This window comes from Ochotona curzoniae, unplaced genomic scaffold, assembly GCF_017591425.1.
Source record: "Ochotona curzoniae isolate NIBS_2020 unplaced genomic scaffold, NIBS_Ocur_1.0 scaffold_461, whole genome shotgun sequence".
NCBI lineage: Eukaryota > Metazoa > Chordata > Mammalia > Lagomorpha > Ochotonidae > Ochotona > Ochotona curzoniae.
In genome coordinates, this window is record NW_024467120.1 from 5,083,923 (window position 1) to 5,099,456 (window position 15,534).

The 15,534-nt window shown below is 45.6% G+C and overlaps 1 protein-coding gene across 1 annotated transcript in view; it reads left to right on the top strand.

The window, feature by feature from the left end:
• The window catches only part of KDM1B (lysine demethylase 1B), a 59,438-nt gene that overhangs the window by 34,656 nt on the left and 9,248 nt on the right, over positions 1-15,534 (top strand). The window contains exons 11-16 of the mRNA XM_040967742.1: positions 60-134; positions 6,071-6,208; positions 7,229-7,400; positions 11,138-11,265; positions 12,158-12,289; positions 13,093-13,167. Of these exons, the coding sequence (XP_040823676.1) occupies positions 60-134; positions 6,071-6,208; positions 7,229-7,400; positions 11,138-11,265; positions 12,158-12,289; positions 13,093-13,167 (720 nt within the window). The remainder of the gene's footprint in view (positions 1-59; positions 135-6,070; positions 6,209-7,228; positions 7,401-11,137; positions 11,266-12,157; positions 12,290-13,092; positions 13,168-15,534) is intronic.

A 15,534-nucleotide genomic window follows, 5' to 3' on the forward strand; every position in this document is an offset into this window, starting at 1 on the left:
GTGGTTACTGTTGTTTGCCTTAGAATCTTATTCTTTTTCTTTCTTTCTTTGTTTTAAAGAAATCCGTCATTGTGATTGGGGCTGGTCCAGCAGGATTAGCAGCTGCAAGGCAACTGCATAACTTTGGAATTAAGGTAAGATTTTTGGAACATGTAGGTGGAAGCAGATGGTTAACTGCTTTGTGAATCTGAATTTTCTAAGAATTTGAAGTTAGTCTCTGATTTTAGTGAAAGATGCTAAATATTCTAGAACTTTTAAAACGGATTTAATAAAAGTGAACAAAAAATACAAGATTATTCAAAAAGTTCATGGAAAATGTAATTAAAATATAAGTTTATTTGGGTGCAAAAAGTTTGAAAGCCATGCCATTTTTTTCATAGTATGCATTTTCCACAAACTTCTGAAAGGCCCAGAGAATTGTATGCTCTAATGAGCAAGTCAGAAGACATTCCATGTTGCTGTAGGCAGGGGCTCTTTGCAGGTCGGTAACAACAAACCAGAGTGACTGGGACAGCCCCTTGTTTCTGCAGAAGCATGAGTTACAAGTAGCTTGGAATCCACTGTTGCCTGAAAGTTTCTGCAAAAGCCAGTCAGATCCTATTAGGCAAATCAAGCATACCCTTAGAATCGGCTGTGAAAAGCCTTTGCCTTTGGAAGCAAGCAGGCAGTTATTTAACCTTCTGCTTGAGACAGAATCAAATGACTTTTTTTTTCTTTAATTTCTTTGAAGGGTGGAGCAGCAGAGAGAGAGAGGGAGTAACAGAGTTGCCTACCATCTGCTAATTCACTCCCCGAATGGCTGCAGCACCCGGGGGTGCTAGGCTGAAGGCAGGAGCCAGGAACTCCATCATGGTCGCCCACACGGGTATCAGGGGCCCACATATTTGAAACCATCATCCGCTGCCTTCACATTAGCAAGCAACCAGATCAGAAGCAGGAGACGCAGGTCTTGAACTGGCACATTGAGAGACATCCTGATTTGCTGTGCCACAATGCTAGCCCTGGATTTTATGGCTTTTAAAATGCTGTACTTTTTTATTCTTTTTTTTTTAAGAAAATGATTTATTTTTATTGGAAAGGCAGATTTACAGAGAGAGAGACAGAAAGACCTATCTGCTGGTTCACTCCCCAAATCACTGCAACAACCAGAGCTGAGCCAATCCAAAGCCAGGAGTCAGGAGCTTCTTCTGGTTTCCCATGTGGGTACAGGACCCAAGGCTTTGAGCCACCCTCAACTGCTTTCCCAGACAATAAACAGGGAGTTCTATGGGAAATGGAGCAGCCAGGGTGAGAACCAGCACCCACTGGGGGTACCAGTGCTTCCAGGTGGAGGATTAGCCAGTTGAGCCATCACAGAAGCCCCAGTTGTTTATTCATTTATTGAAATTTGTGTGCATCCAGTGAATACCGTTTAACAATTACTCTGTGTTAGCTATAAGTCTAACAAATTTCAAGATTTGTACTTTTTTTTTAAGATTTATTTTTATTATTTTTTTATTGGAAAGGCGAATATACAGAGAGGAGAGACAGAGAGGAAGATCTTCCATCCGATGATTCACTTCCCAAGTGAGCGCAACGGCAGATACTATGCCAATCCAAAGCCAGGAGCCTCTTCCAGGTCTCCCACGCGGGTGCAGGGTCCCAAAACCTTGGGCCGTCCTCGACTGCTTTCCCAGGCCACAGGCAGGGAGCTGGAAGGGAAGCGGGGCTCGCCGGGATAGGAACCAGCGGCCATATGGGATGCCGGGCGTGCAAGGCGAGGACCTTAACCACTTGTGCCACCGCACTGGGCCCTGTACTTTTTTTTTAAAGGAGGGAAATAAGACACTTGAGAAGCAAGATAACTACTGAATTTTCTTTGTTTTTTTTTTAATGCTACATTTGTCTCAGATATTAAATAACAGTTTTTTTTTTTAAGAAACTCAGTTTTGTTGGTTTTTCTTATGTACTATTTGGCTTCCATTGAAGAAGAAAACCCTGCTTTTTTAGATTCACAATTTAATATTTTGCCTGATGTTAAGTATAATGTAAAGTAGTTTTAACAAGTCTCAGTAGTGCATACAATTTTTTGAACAACTTAATTTTGTTAAGCAGTGTGGATGATAATAAAAATGTGTTACAACACAAAGGGTAAGCATCGATGGGTCATGGTTAGTCTGTATAGTTTACAGAGGGAAATAAATACTAGATATTATGAGAAGCAGAGTAGATTGAAATTAGGAATGTTCTTGTATGTGGAATTAATGTAATCTTCAACTTAGTTATGTAAATTCTGAAACATAGATCAGTTAATACATTGTAGTCTTTGCAAAAGTCATGAATTTTTTATTTTACAACTCCATAGTGTTTTAATAATTGTATTCTGTACAAGAAGTGTGCTTGTGGTCAGCATTGTATATGCTGACTCGGGCCTTTTCTCTTGGTTTTCTCACTTGCTTGTGTGGCTCAGCTTTACAATTCTGTCAGGTTCAGTGAATGCAGGCATTCTTCACAGCTGCTTTTCCTCTTTCAAAACAGAGTTAGCAGGAGAGAAAAGAGATGTTCCATTCACTGATTCTCTCTGCAGATGGCTGCAGCGGCTACGGGTGAGCCCGGCCGAAATCAGAAGCCAGGAACTTCTTGTGCGTCTCCCGTAGGAGTCGCAGAGGCCCCGGGCACTTGGGCCATCTGCTGTTGCTCTTTCCAGATTATGAGCAGGGGGAGCAAGTACAAGTCTTGCAGCACTGAGCTGCTGTGGCATGTTGGCTGATCTTTGAAGCAGAATGGTGAGATGCAGTCTGGACCTACAGAAGAACTGTTTTGTTTGGTCTGATACACCAACATAGATGACCCTCATTGCTCTGCGAAGTTGCTGGATTGTTTTTTTTCTTTTGGGGAGATAGTGGAGATCTCCATCTCCACTTGGTTCACTCAAGTAGGCAAGCTTACCTTTGACGTGCATCTGGACATGTTCCTCTGCTGTGTATGAGAGTCTACGAGGCGGTGTGGTCCCGCATGTGGCTGTGTCTGCCAATTCAGGGCCCACACCCACGGCTCTGCACTCTGGGACTGGAATCCCAAGGTGGTCTAAAGCCAAGAGGGCATGAACGCACTGGCTGCCTGCAGATGCCATAGACCATCAGGGGGATCCAGGGCAGATCCCGTCAAGGCAGGGCTTCCTGAGGGGGCCTCAGGTGACTGGCCTTCAGGACTTGGAAGGGACACAGGCAGCAACCCCCCGAGTGACCAATACTGGCCTCTCAGGTGCACTGCCCAAGCCAGGTCGGTGTTGTTCAGCGGGGCATGGTGACCCCTGCCTGTGTGTGCCTGGGGCTGTGCTGCTGTATGTTTTAAAGGTAACTTATTTCCCAAAGATAGGATAAAGTGACACTGCTGCCTTGCTGTTCAAAATTAACTCAAGGAGACAGTAACAGCACATATTTTGAGTGATTCAGTACCTAATTAGTAAATTCATTCCATTTAGACATCCCTTAGACTCTTGTGACTTACTAGACCCAGTATGTTTTTCCCTTTGTAAAAAAAAAAAAAAAAAATTACTTTATAAGGACTTTGGTGGTCCCTGAAACCCTAAGTATAAATTTAGCCAAATGTATTTAGACTTTTCACATTTTTTTTTTTGGTCTCTCACTTAAAGTAAATGACACTTTAAAAAAAAATGTTTTCATTTTTTATTTGAAAGACTGAAAGGGAGGGAAGGACAGTTCTTCTTTTCTATCCACTAGGTCAGTACCTAAACGCGCTGTTACAGTTTCAATCTGGGCCATGCCGAAGCCAGAAGCCCAGAACTCCATCTTGGCCCTCCCACATTGGTGTCAGGGATCCAGCTACACATTGGTGTCAGGGATCCTAGCAGGAAGCAGCATCAGAAAGTGGCTACAGCTTGAATCAGACACTCCAGTATGGAATGTGGGTGTCCCAAGAGGCGATTGAACTGCTAAGCCAAATGCTTACCCTGACAGTTTTTTCCTCCTCGGTATCTTCTATGGGAAACGATTTTGAAAGAGTAGAAGAACGGTGAAGACAGGTTTCCTGCTGGTAGAACGGGAGCGCCGTGTGCTGGATTACCGAGAGAGCCCTCAGAGGAATCAGGCCATGTGCTTGCGTTTTGAAATGCCGTCTGCGTGCTATTAAACTCCAAGTGTTTCGACTGATATTTCCGCTTTAGATGTTAGGGCCTTGGTTTTTTGTTTGTGTTTTACTTGAGAATCTACAGATTCTATTACAAAGTAAAGAATTTAGCCTGAGAAAGAACATCTAGAACCTTTGATTGTCCCCTTCCCCTCCACCATCCTTGAGGCAGACTCCGGAGATCAGCCCCACTCTGCTCACGGTTAGGGATTAGATTCCTCTGGAGGACCTGGGAGATGCCTAAACTGGAACCCTCTAGAGCAGACTGCAGGAGTGGTTTTAGGGAACCAGGAACTAAATGACCGGCTTTGTAATGAGTAGCATTCATCCCCCAGGGAATGCAGCCCTTTGAATCCTGGGTCTGGAGACAAGACCTGCCTGTCCACTGGATAGCAGCTCTCCTGCCCCTGGCATCAGAAATTTGGTCTGGTGTGGTAGCCTAGTGGCCAAAGTCCTCGCCTTGTGTGCACTGGTTTCCCATATTGGTGTTGGTTCTAATTCCAGTGGCCCTACTTCCCATGCAGTTCCCTGCTTGTAGTCAGGGAAAGCAGTCAAGGACAGCCCAAAGCCTTGCACCCATGTGGGAGACCCGAAAGAGGCTCCTGGCTCCTGGCTTTGATTGGTTCAGCTCTAGCTATTTTGGCCACTTGGGGAGTGAATTAGAAGATGGAAGATCTTTCTCTTTCTCTCTGGAAATCTGACTTTTCAATTTAAATTTTTTTTTCAATGAGCTGAAAGGAAAGGGAAAGAAAGGAAAGGAAAGTGAAGGAAAGGAATGGAAAGGGAAGGAAAAGAAAGGAAGGAAATGGAAATGGAATTTGGAGACAGAAGACCCCGAGTATGGGAAATGGTCAGGCCTGCACGTGAGGTTGTAATTATACAGAACGGCTCTTAGCTGCTTTTTGTTTGTTTTTAGTGATATCTGTGTCATAGGAAGTTAGACCTGTTTGCAATGTTAAAGAACTGTGCTGCATACATAGGTATCTCATGTCTTAGTCTATGTAGTGAAAACTTTTGAAGCGCGGTCCATGTGGTAGTTCATCCGGTGGTCTTACCATCTGATTTGAGAACAGTGTGAGGGGCTCCTCCAGCAGACCTCCACATCTCCTTGCTAGAGTCTGTCCTGTTCATTTTTTTTTAACACGTTTTTTAAAAACATTATTATTTGAAAGGTGGAAAGAGTAAATCTTGCTTTTGCTGACTTGTTATTCAGATGACCATAATAGCCAAGACTGAGGCAGGCGGAAGCCAGGAGCCTTGAAGCCAATTCAGGTGTCCGGTGGGGGAGGGAGCTGGCACCCAGGCACTTGCTTGGTCATTTGCTCTCTCCCACCACATGCACCAGCAGAAAGCTACATCATAGGGCCTGGCATGGTAGCTTAGTGGATACAGTCCTGCCTTGCACGCACCAGGATCCCATATGGGCACTGGTTTGTGTCCCCGCGGCCCAGGTTCTCATCCAGCTTGTGGCCTGGGAAAGCAGTCGAGGACGGCCCAAAGCTTTGACCCTGCACCCACTTGGGAGACCCTGAGGAGGCTCCTGGCTTCAGGCCAGCTCAGCTCCAGCTCTTGCAGCCACTCGGATAGTGAATCAACGGACCGAAGATCTTCCTCTCTGTCTCTCCTCCTCTCTGTATACGTGACATTCCAATCACAATAAATAAATCATTAAAAACGAGCTGCTTCATAAATAGAGGTGCCAGCACTCCAACCAGGCCCTGCCACTCTATGATGCATCTTGCTCAGTGTCCAGCTGTTGTGTCAAACACCTTCCCGGAGTGTCCCTTTGAACGTTTGATTTGGCTTCTATCCTTGCTGCCTTCTTTTAAATATGATTTCTGTAGGGACAGAATAAGTTAACTTACCTGGAGAGGATTTCACAGTGCCCAGTACGTGTTTATAGTACTGTGTCTGCTTTGACTGTGTGTCGTTGTCTTTTTAGGTGACTGTCTTGGAGGCCAAAGACAGAATCGGAGGCCGAGTATGGGATGATAAATCTTTGAAGGGCGTTACGGTGGGGAGAGGAGCCCAGATCGTCAATGGCTGTGTTAACAACCCGGTAGCACTGATGTGTGAGCAGGTGAGTTTAAGATTTTATTGTGTGGTGAAGAATGTTGCTTAATGATCTGTGATTATTTTAACATTTATTGTATGTGGGTGAAAAGGTGATCTTTTCATTTGTTTATTGTTTATAATCCTTGTCTGTGTTATTGCTGAACTAAGATCTTTTTCTTTAAAAATATATATCCATTATTATGGATAAAGGAAAAGCCAAATTGTCAGTTTGTGTGTGTGTAGCATTAACATTCTCTAGCGTGATACCTTACGACAGTCCCTTTGTCCCCTCTGCAAAGGAAATAAGAACAATTACCTCTACCTAGAACTAGAGGATTTCAATGATTTTTTCCCCCAGGAACTTCTCTCTTCTTTTGATATTTTCAAGCAACTTGATACTTTCATAACTTCAGGTTTGTCAGATTTAACAGATAAAACTACAAGATTCTTTAGACATTCAGATAAGCAACTGATTTTTTTAGTGCAAGTATGTCCCAGATATGAAATACTTCATATGCCGTACCTGTACATACTTACACTTTAAAAAATAGGTGTTATTTATCTGAAAGTCACATTTAACTGGGCATCTTGTCTTTTATCTGGCGTCCTCATGTGGTTTTTTTTTTTCCCCGAAGGCCTGGTAGACTCAAGGTTTTGTCTGAAGCAGTCAGTGGATTGTTTACTCAATCTTGGCTTCAGTGTGTGTGTGTGTGTGTGTGTGTGTGTGTATGTGTGTACGTGCGAGCTCGTGTGTGTGCTCACTTATGAAAAGAGGGGGAGTGTTAGAGCATGCATGTACAGCTTTACCTGGAAGGTCGTCCACGCGTGGCCGAGTGCTGTAGCTGTCACCCTCCTGCAGTCTCGCAGGTTTCACGCTGCTGTCCTCACTGTGTGACTTTCCTGCTGGTCACAGCTAAGCACATTCGGCGTCTCTGCTTGGTGGCTAGACCCTGTTCTCCACAAGAGCTCTGTCTGACTTCAGCTTAGAATCTGCATATTCTTTCCAGGAAAAAAAATGTTCACCTTCTTCTTATTATTTTTGAAGCTTGGCATCAGCATGCATAAATTTGGAGAAAGATGTGACTTAATTCAGGAAGGTGGAAGAATAACTGACCCCACTATTGACAAGCGCATGGATTTTCATTTTAATGCTCTCTTGGATGTTGTCTCTGAGTGGAGGAAGGATAAGACTCAGCTCCAGGATGTCCCTTTAGGAGGTATGGGGGGAACGGTGTCCTGCGTGGTCCATCCTCGTCTCTGCTAACCTAAGCACCGTCAGTCCGTGAGGTTGGATGTCTGCAGTGGGGCTGGCCTCTCCTAGTGTCATTCCTTCTGCACTGATGAACTGTCGGGACTGCCCCTCACGGGGAAGCCCACGTTCCCCAGGAAGCTTTTCCATGCCTCTGTATGCACACACACACATGAGCCTTACAGAATTATCTGAGTGGTTACTTTTACATTTGCCAGAGGAAATGTGAGGTAAGCCATAAGTAAATAAATCATTACCCTGGAAAGTCTTTAACTAAAACTCTGTGTGCCAGAATTTTTTAAATTTTCCTTAAAAAAATTTTTTTTTCTAATATGTCTTGGTTAAGGATTCAAGAGTGTGTATCATATTTCAAAAAGTTTAATTCAAAATCTTTCATGTTTGCTACTTGAACAAATCCTACTAACTAAAACTCTTTGGAAAGCAGGACAACCTACACTGAATAATGCCATACAAGTGCAAACTGAGATTTTACTGTGGGGCTTAAGAGTTCTGTAACCTACAGTTTTGTAACATGAACACATTCACCTGTAGTTCGTGGAGGCTTGTTGGAGTTCCTTAAACTGTGAACTCAATTTGATAAAAGCTCATTTGCTCCAACTGTGTCTTTGCAAGGGTTCTCATTTCTTAGGCTGACGGATGTTTCGTCTCTGTTGGGAGTAAACTCGGCGACAGCAGCTGTCTTACTTGTCTCCTCCTGCTTTGCCTCCGTAATTAACCTGCCACCTCTTAAAAGCATGTACTCTGACCACCCTTAGTAAATTGCTGACTGGCAAACCATGAAACAGAACATTGTTCCAAACAATGATCTGTTACAAGTTAGTGGAGAATGCGAATTAAAAGGCAAATTTGTCTTTGGACAAACTTTGAAATTCGTGTATAGAATTTTCATAATACATATTTTCTGTCAACTTTTTGAAGACCTGTATAAATGCATGGATTTCAGAACTTTTTTGCACCAAGTTAAAAATCTTGTAATTCCAGTTAAGTGCCCATATATATTCCAGTCAACTTTGGTTAAATTCATTCTCAAACCAAGTAACAGGTTCTTAAGTTTTCTGGAGTTGAGGTCAGTTATGAGCCTGACCGGAGCTAGTCTGAGAATTGTTAGTAGTTTACAGCTTCCTGGTCGTCATTAACTGGCATTTTCTCTATATCTCTTTCAAAGAAAAAAAAAAAAAGAGCTAGTAACATGCCTTGCGTTGGCCTTGACTTTATAGAAGTCGTTAAAGAAGGCTTAGCGGTGCTTACTGTGTAAGAAATTGTCTCATCTTCCTAACGTGGAATCTTAAAAGCTTTGCTAGTAGTGTACACATCTCTACATAAAGTCACAGTTATATCCTGCCATTCACTGTTTCAGCTGTCTGAAAACCTCACCTTTTTAATTTTATTAATTGTACTGCATTATGTGACACAGTGTTATGGGCACTGGGATTCCCCCCACCCCTCCCCGAACCCTCTCCACATGGTGGATTTCTCCACCTTTGAAAACCTCACCTTATTCGCCCATTGGTGAAAAAGACAAACACTTAAGAAGCTCGCATTCCGTTTCATGTGGAATGGGCACTGAAGAATTAACCTTAATTTACATTGAAATTACATCAGAGCCCTTTTCATTCCCTTTTTATTTCTGTGTTATCTTGTTTTCTTGATTCTTCCCCTTCCACTAAAAGACTGGCAGACCAGGAGCTGCATATATAAGCAGGCAGAAATGGGGTTATTCCTGAGGCCCCAGACGTGGCCAGAGGCCCAGGGATCTAGGAAGAACAGCTCAGCCTCAGACCCTTTGGGCAGCTTCTGTAGTATATCAACTGCACATCTTGTTTTTAATTTTTATTTTTGGTTGAGATTCGGAGTTCCCGACTGTTGGTTTACTACTCCCCAAATGCCTGCAGTAGCCAATGGTAGGCCGGGCCAAAGCTGGAAAAACTTTGATGAAAACCTGTGTTGTACAAAAACTACATGTTATGCCCCACTCAGGTCTGTTTGTAACCACGCTTGGATTCTGTGATGTTCACGATACATGGTTGTCTCGCTGGAAAAGCTGTCAGAATTAACTACACTAGAGTCCCGTCACCAAGAAGGGAATGTAAGATAGCAGTGGAATGACTTCATAGAGCAGTGTCTTTGTATTTAAAAGTTTTAGGGTTGGGTGTTTGACCTAGAGGTTAAGTAGCCACTGCTTAAAGTACTCAGGTACCATGTTGGAATTCCTGAATTTGATTTACAACTTTTTTTTTAAGATTTTTTTTTTTTAATTTGGAAGACAGATTTTATAGAGGAGGGTTTTCTTTTTTCTTTTTCTTTTTTTCTTCTTTTTTTTTTGGAAAGGTAGACAGAAAGATTTTCCGCCCACTGGTTCACTGCCCAAGTGGGACTTGAGCCAATTCAAAGCTAGGAGCCAACAATTTCTTCCAGGTGTCCCATGCAGGTGCCAGGTCCCAAGGCTTTGGACCATCCTCCACTGCTTTCCTAGGCCACAAGCAGGGAGCCAGACAGGAAGTGGAGCAGCTGGGGCATGAACCAGTGGCCATATGGGATCCTGGCACATGCAAGGCGAAGACTTTAGCTACTAGGCTATTGCATTGGACTCAAGAGAGATTTTCCATCCACTGGTTTACTCCCCAAGTAGCTACAATAGGTGGAGCTGAGCCAAATTCAAGGCAGGAGCTAGGAGCTTCTTCTGGGTCTCCTATGTGGGTGCAGGGCCCAAGCGCTTGAGCCATCCTTTGCTGCCTTCTCAAGCCATTAACAGCGAGCTGAGTCAGAACACTCAGGAGTAGCCAGTGCATAAACCAGTGCCCATATGGGAATGCCAACACCACAGGTAGAGCCTGAGCCTAATATGGCACATAGCTGTTTGTTCTGCTTCCGACTTGCTGTCCATGCAGACACTGAGAGCCAGTGTGGTACCAGGGCAGGCTCGTGCCTACCACAGCACACGGAAGATGTAAACCGAGTTTCCCAGCTGTGGACTTCAGCCCAGCCCAACCCGGGCCGCTGTGGGCATTTGAGTAAGGAAGGAACAAATGGGAGTCCTCTCCATCCGTCTGTCTTGCCTGTTGGAAAACAAAAAGTTCCCAGTGTATGTTTTTATTGATGAGGAACATCTAGGGCCTGAGAGGGTGCCGGGCGATGCTGGCCACACAACATGGGTTTGGGGGTTGGCAGAGGATGATGAGGGGAAAGTGGGAGCAGGAGTCTTGCAGGGTGAGTTTGAATTTTCCAGGGAAAGATTGGGCAGCAGGGCCTGTAAGACGTCAGGTAGTCGTTACTTCTGGCTTGGGTTTTGGGAGGAACCAGTAGCTGAAGACAGGTGATGAAAGTCCACGTGGACTGTGCTGATGGCTCCTCCCTGTGGGCCACTTTGCTGAAGTAAGGTAGGATAAGGACCTGACTCTCGGGTGATATGTATCATCTTGAGCAAAGTAAGAAACACTGTGAGCAGAAAGGAAACCTTTCTAAAGATACACAACCCTACAAACTTTGTTCCCACTTCAGGTTTCACTTCCTGAAATAAATTAGTCCTATGACGAGACCCTCCCCCCCCGCCCCCCCCCCGTCACCTCCCACCCCGTGTTTCCACCTGGAAGAGATGTGGGAAGTTCTGGGGGTTTGCCTGGTGAGAGAGGAGGGATGGAGAATCTTGTTAAATTTCTTTGTTCTGCTGATCCATTGCCCTTGCAGAAAAGATAGAAGAGATCTACAAGGCTTTCAAGCAGGAATCGGGGATCCAGTTCAGTGAGCTGGAAGAACAGGTGCTTCAGTTCCACCTCAGCAACCTGGAGTATGCCTGTGGCAGCAACCTGCATCAGGTACGGGGGGCCGCTGGGCAGCGCGCCCTGGGCCGTGGCAGTGTGCCACGTGTGGCCTGTGTGGTTTGCATGTCTGAACGGGGATCTTGGGAGGTTTCAGAACACAAAGAATGGTGGGCTGGCCACCAGTGGTAGATCATGTGAAACCTGCAGTGGTTTCATATACTTCAAGAGTAGGAGAGAAACCCTTCTTTGCCCGTGCCTTTGAAGCCGCTCTTCCCATACAGCCAGAGGAAGCAGGGCTGTTGGGCAGAGCTGGGTGGACAGGACCTTGCCCTCTGCGCAGGCCCAGCAGGTGTTTCTGTGCAGTTGTGTAGTGTAAAGCACCACGCTCCAGACGCTGCAGTTGTGTCTCCTTGCCGTTCTGCTCTGTTAATCTTGTTAAACTAAACCTAAGCTTGCCCAGTGCGTTCAGCCACCTGGGGCATCACCCTCCACCCTCTTCATCTTCAGCAGACACTCCAGGGAGCAATAAGTTTGTCCTCTTGGATTCTTCCCTGTTCCCATTTGGTTCCTCATGGTTATTGGAATCACATAGGATTGTCAGATCCAACTGGATATCAACACAGAATTTCTGTGTTGCAGACGGACTTTAGTAATGGAGTCTCACCTCCATGGAATTCTGCTTTGCCAATTGTCAGTGTAGAAAGTCCACTTTGGTTCCCACCAAGGATTGGTAGGCACACTGAGATCGCATAGGCCTCTCCTTTTAAGTGAGACTTTTCTTACATTACTGGGAGATTTTCTCCCCGTGGGTTCCCAGCAGCTCCCTGGCTGCTGTGTCTCCCTGTCCCCGAGGCCAGTAGCCCTGTGTTCCTGCCTTGAGTGGCCACTGGACTCAGGCTCAAGGATTCTCCCTCCTGAGTTCCCAGTGTCTCCCATTGTTTCCCAGGTGTCTGCTCGCTCCTGGGACCACAATGAATTCTTTGCCCAGTTTGATGGAGACCACACTCTACTGACACCTGGCTACTCTGTAATCATTGAAAAATTGGCAGAAGGACTGGACATTCGGCTCAGATCTCCAGTGAGTATGGGCAGCGGTGGGAGGTTCTGGGGAAGTCTAGGGCCCGTGGGCTACTCAGCAGACCAGTGGTCCTGTTGACGTCGGCCTGTGCCTGCAGGTGGTTCTGTGCTTCAGTCGTAGCCTGTGATCAGTAGCATTTGCCTTGTCAGTTAGGGTTGCTGCTGTTTGCAAGCAGTGCTGGCCCGGGTCATGTTCAGGTTGCTCTCAGCCTTCTTAGTCCAGGGCAGTTACTTTCACTGTGACATTTCCCCTCTAATTCTGTGCCAGTGCATTTGTGGTACACATTGTAATCATAGAGATGATCCTTTTAGTGTATATTTCAATTTAAACTAATTTCCAAATTCTTTTAAAAATTATGTTTTATTTCTTTATATTTGCAAGACATAGCAACAGTGAGCTGGGAGGAGAGAGTACTTTGCTGTGTACTGGGTCACTCTCCCAGATGGCCATGTGGCTGGGACTAGACTGTGCCAAAGCCAGGAGTCAGGGACTGCTGGTCCTTGAGCCAATGTCTTCTGTCTTCCAAGGCACGGTAGCATGAAGCAGGATTAGAAGTGGAGCAGGCAGAACTTGAGCTGGTACCCTGATGTGAGATGCCAGCATCACAGGCGGTGGCTTAACCCATTGTACTACAGTGCTGGGCCCTAGATTTTCTATATTCTCACACTTTATAATTTTATATCCATTGAGTCAATAGTTCCCTATAGTCTTGGAGGTGTAAACTCCCATAATAGGATACTCAAAGGACCCAGGTCACACAGTTCCATCCTTCATCCTCCTTCACAATTGCTTTTCTCGAGCAGGTGCAGAGCATTGATTACACAGGGGAGGAAGTACAGGTCACCACCACCGAGGGCACAGGGTTTTCTGCACAGAAGGTAAGTGCCTCGGTCCCTCTGGAGTGGGAAGGGCTTGTTGGATTTCTGCTGAGCTGTAGGTCTCTACTGAATTGTGCAAAGATGGACCTACTTGATTTAGTGGATCCATCACTAGTAGAAATTCATGGAGGCTGATGTTTGGTGTGGTGGTTGGCATGCTGCCTGAGCGGTGGGCGTTTGAAATGTCGCTTGGGATGCCCGCATTCCCTGTCGGAGTGGCTGGCTTGAAGTCTTGACTCCACTCTCCACTGCAGCTTCTTACTAAGTTATACCCTGGAAGGGTTCCCACCATCCCTATGGGAGACCCAGGTGGAGTTCTGGGCTCCTATCTTTGGCCTGGTCCAGCTCCAACTGTTGCAGGCTTGAGGGGGAGTGAACCAGCAGATGGGAGAGCTCTGTATTTTTCATGTGATGGCCAGTCTGTCTGTCTGTCTGCTTTTCAAAATTCAAAAGCATATGTAAACAAAAATCATATGACCTTTTAAAAAGAAAAAAAATCCCTTGGCCAGACTAGGTTGGCAAGGACTGTATGCCATACTCTATTTTTGGGTTAACTATTAAAACTCTGAGAAGTCCTGCTAAGGTTTTTTTGTGGTTCACCATTGGACCGTTTTCAGATAAAGCAGTTCTCTGTTTTCATGTTCGGACGTTGATAAGGTCTCTCTCACAGCCTAAACGTGCTGCAAACACCTTAAGCCAGTGGACAGTACAGCTGAGTGAGTCCTGCACCTGAAATCACACTTGGATTTCTAGTACATTAGACAGCAAAGTTGCTTACTTGGATTGAAGGGCAGTTCATCAACTGTAAATGCTCATTTCAAGTTTAGTTACATCTAAGATTATTGAAACATTCTCTAGACTGGCTGTGCTAGTCAGTGTCCTGGTCCCTGACATTTGTGTAGGAATAGGGGTTGCATGTCACATGTCTACAGTATAAGCTGGGGCGGGGGGTGTCCTGATCCACCTGCAGCTATTCTCGGCTGCAGCTCATAGTCATCAGCTCATAGTCATCTGGGAAGTGTTCAGAAGTTGCGAAGCCCCTACACAGAGACGCTCCCTGACTCTGCTCACTGCGCATAAAGCTTTCCAGCTCACACCCGTGTGCAGCCAATGTTGAGAACCACTGACTCATGTCCTTTCTGTAAGCCCCTGATAGTGGAGGGTCTTCCTAATGGGAGAGCCTTTCTCTTTTAATTACTACCTTGTAAAATTGAGGGCTGGTGTTGGTACAGTGTATTAAGCCAGCACCTGGGACAGCTGGCATATTGGCAACCAGTTTGCATCCTAGCTGCTCCACTTGCAATCTACCAAGTACCTGCCAAGGTGCTTGGAAAAGCAGCAGAAGTTGGCCCAAGAATAAATTAAATTGTGGACTGGTGCCAGCATTCGGGCTAGCAGGTGTAATGTGGTTAAGATGCCTGCCTCCCACACCAGAGTGCCTGGCCTAAATGCCTGCCTCAGGCCACTGCATCCAGCTTCCTGCTTCCTGCTTGCACACAGCCCAGCGACAACAAGCGAGAACTCAGAGGAGAGGATTCCTGTTACCATGTGGTAGACCTCGATTGAGTCCTTCACTCGGGGTCACTGGTGTGGGAAAAGGGCAGAGGCTCTTTCCCTGCCTGTGAAATTTTCTGAATTAACAGAATGGCAGGTCGTCTGGGTTCTGTGGTTCTGCCTCTGGTGTCCAGGCTACGAGTTCCACTTGCCCTGTCCCTGGGTTGTGAGCACGTGTGCCCTCTGTGTGTGTATGCTGGCCTGCTGCAGGAACACATCACAGCTGCAGCCTGGAATCATGGAAACCTGTATGTTTATGCGGCCAGCACATGTCACCATACTACACATTCTCCAAGAACTTTCTCAAGACTGCTTCTGTGCATGGATTTCAAAATTTTTTGGTACCAAAATAAACGTTTGATTTCTATCTTCCACAGATTTTTTTGAAGTCCCCTCGCATGTAATCCAGCTGGGCATCTGTTTCTGTCATTGTGTTATGGTGTTGGTGTTATTTTTTGTTTTGGTTGAATGATAGGTAATAGCTGTAAAATACACTCTAAAGGTCCTGAGTGTAGAAAAGATGTTTTGCATTTCATAAACTTTTCATGTGATAGAAACTAATGAATTTACTGTAAGCTTCCTGTGATCCTGAACATTAAGCCAAACAGACTCCTGGATGAGAACCTGAGTGACGGGGAGCAGTGCCTGGGGTTGTGAGGTCACCTGCTCTGACGCCGGGCACTGCACGTGCTGCTGGTAAACTCACCTGGCCCAGACTCCCTTGCGCTGGAGGCTGTCAGCATGTGGCTTGTGCTTTACCACTGCCACCCCCGGCGATGAGGTGCTTGGTTCTTGGGCAGGGTTAGTCAAGCC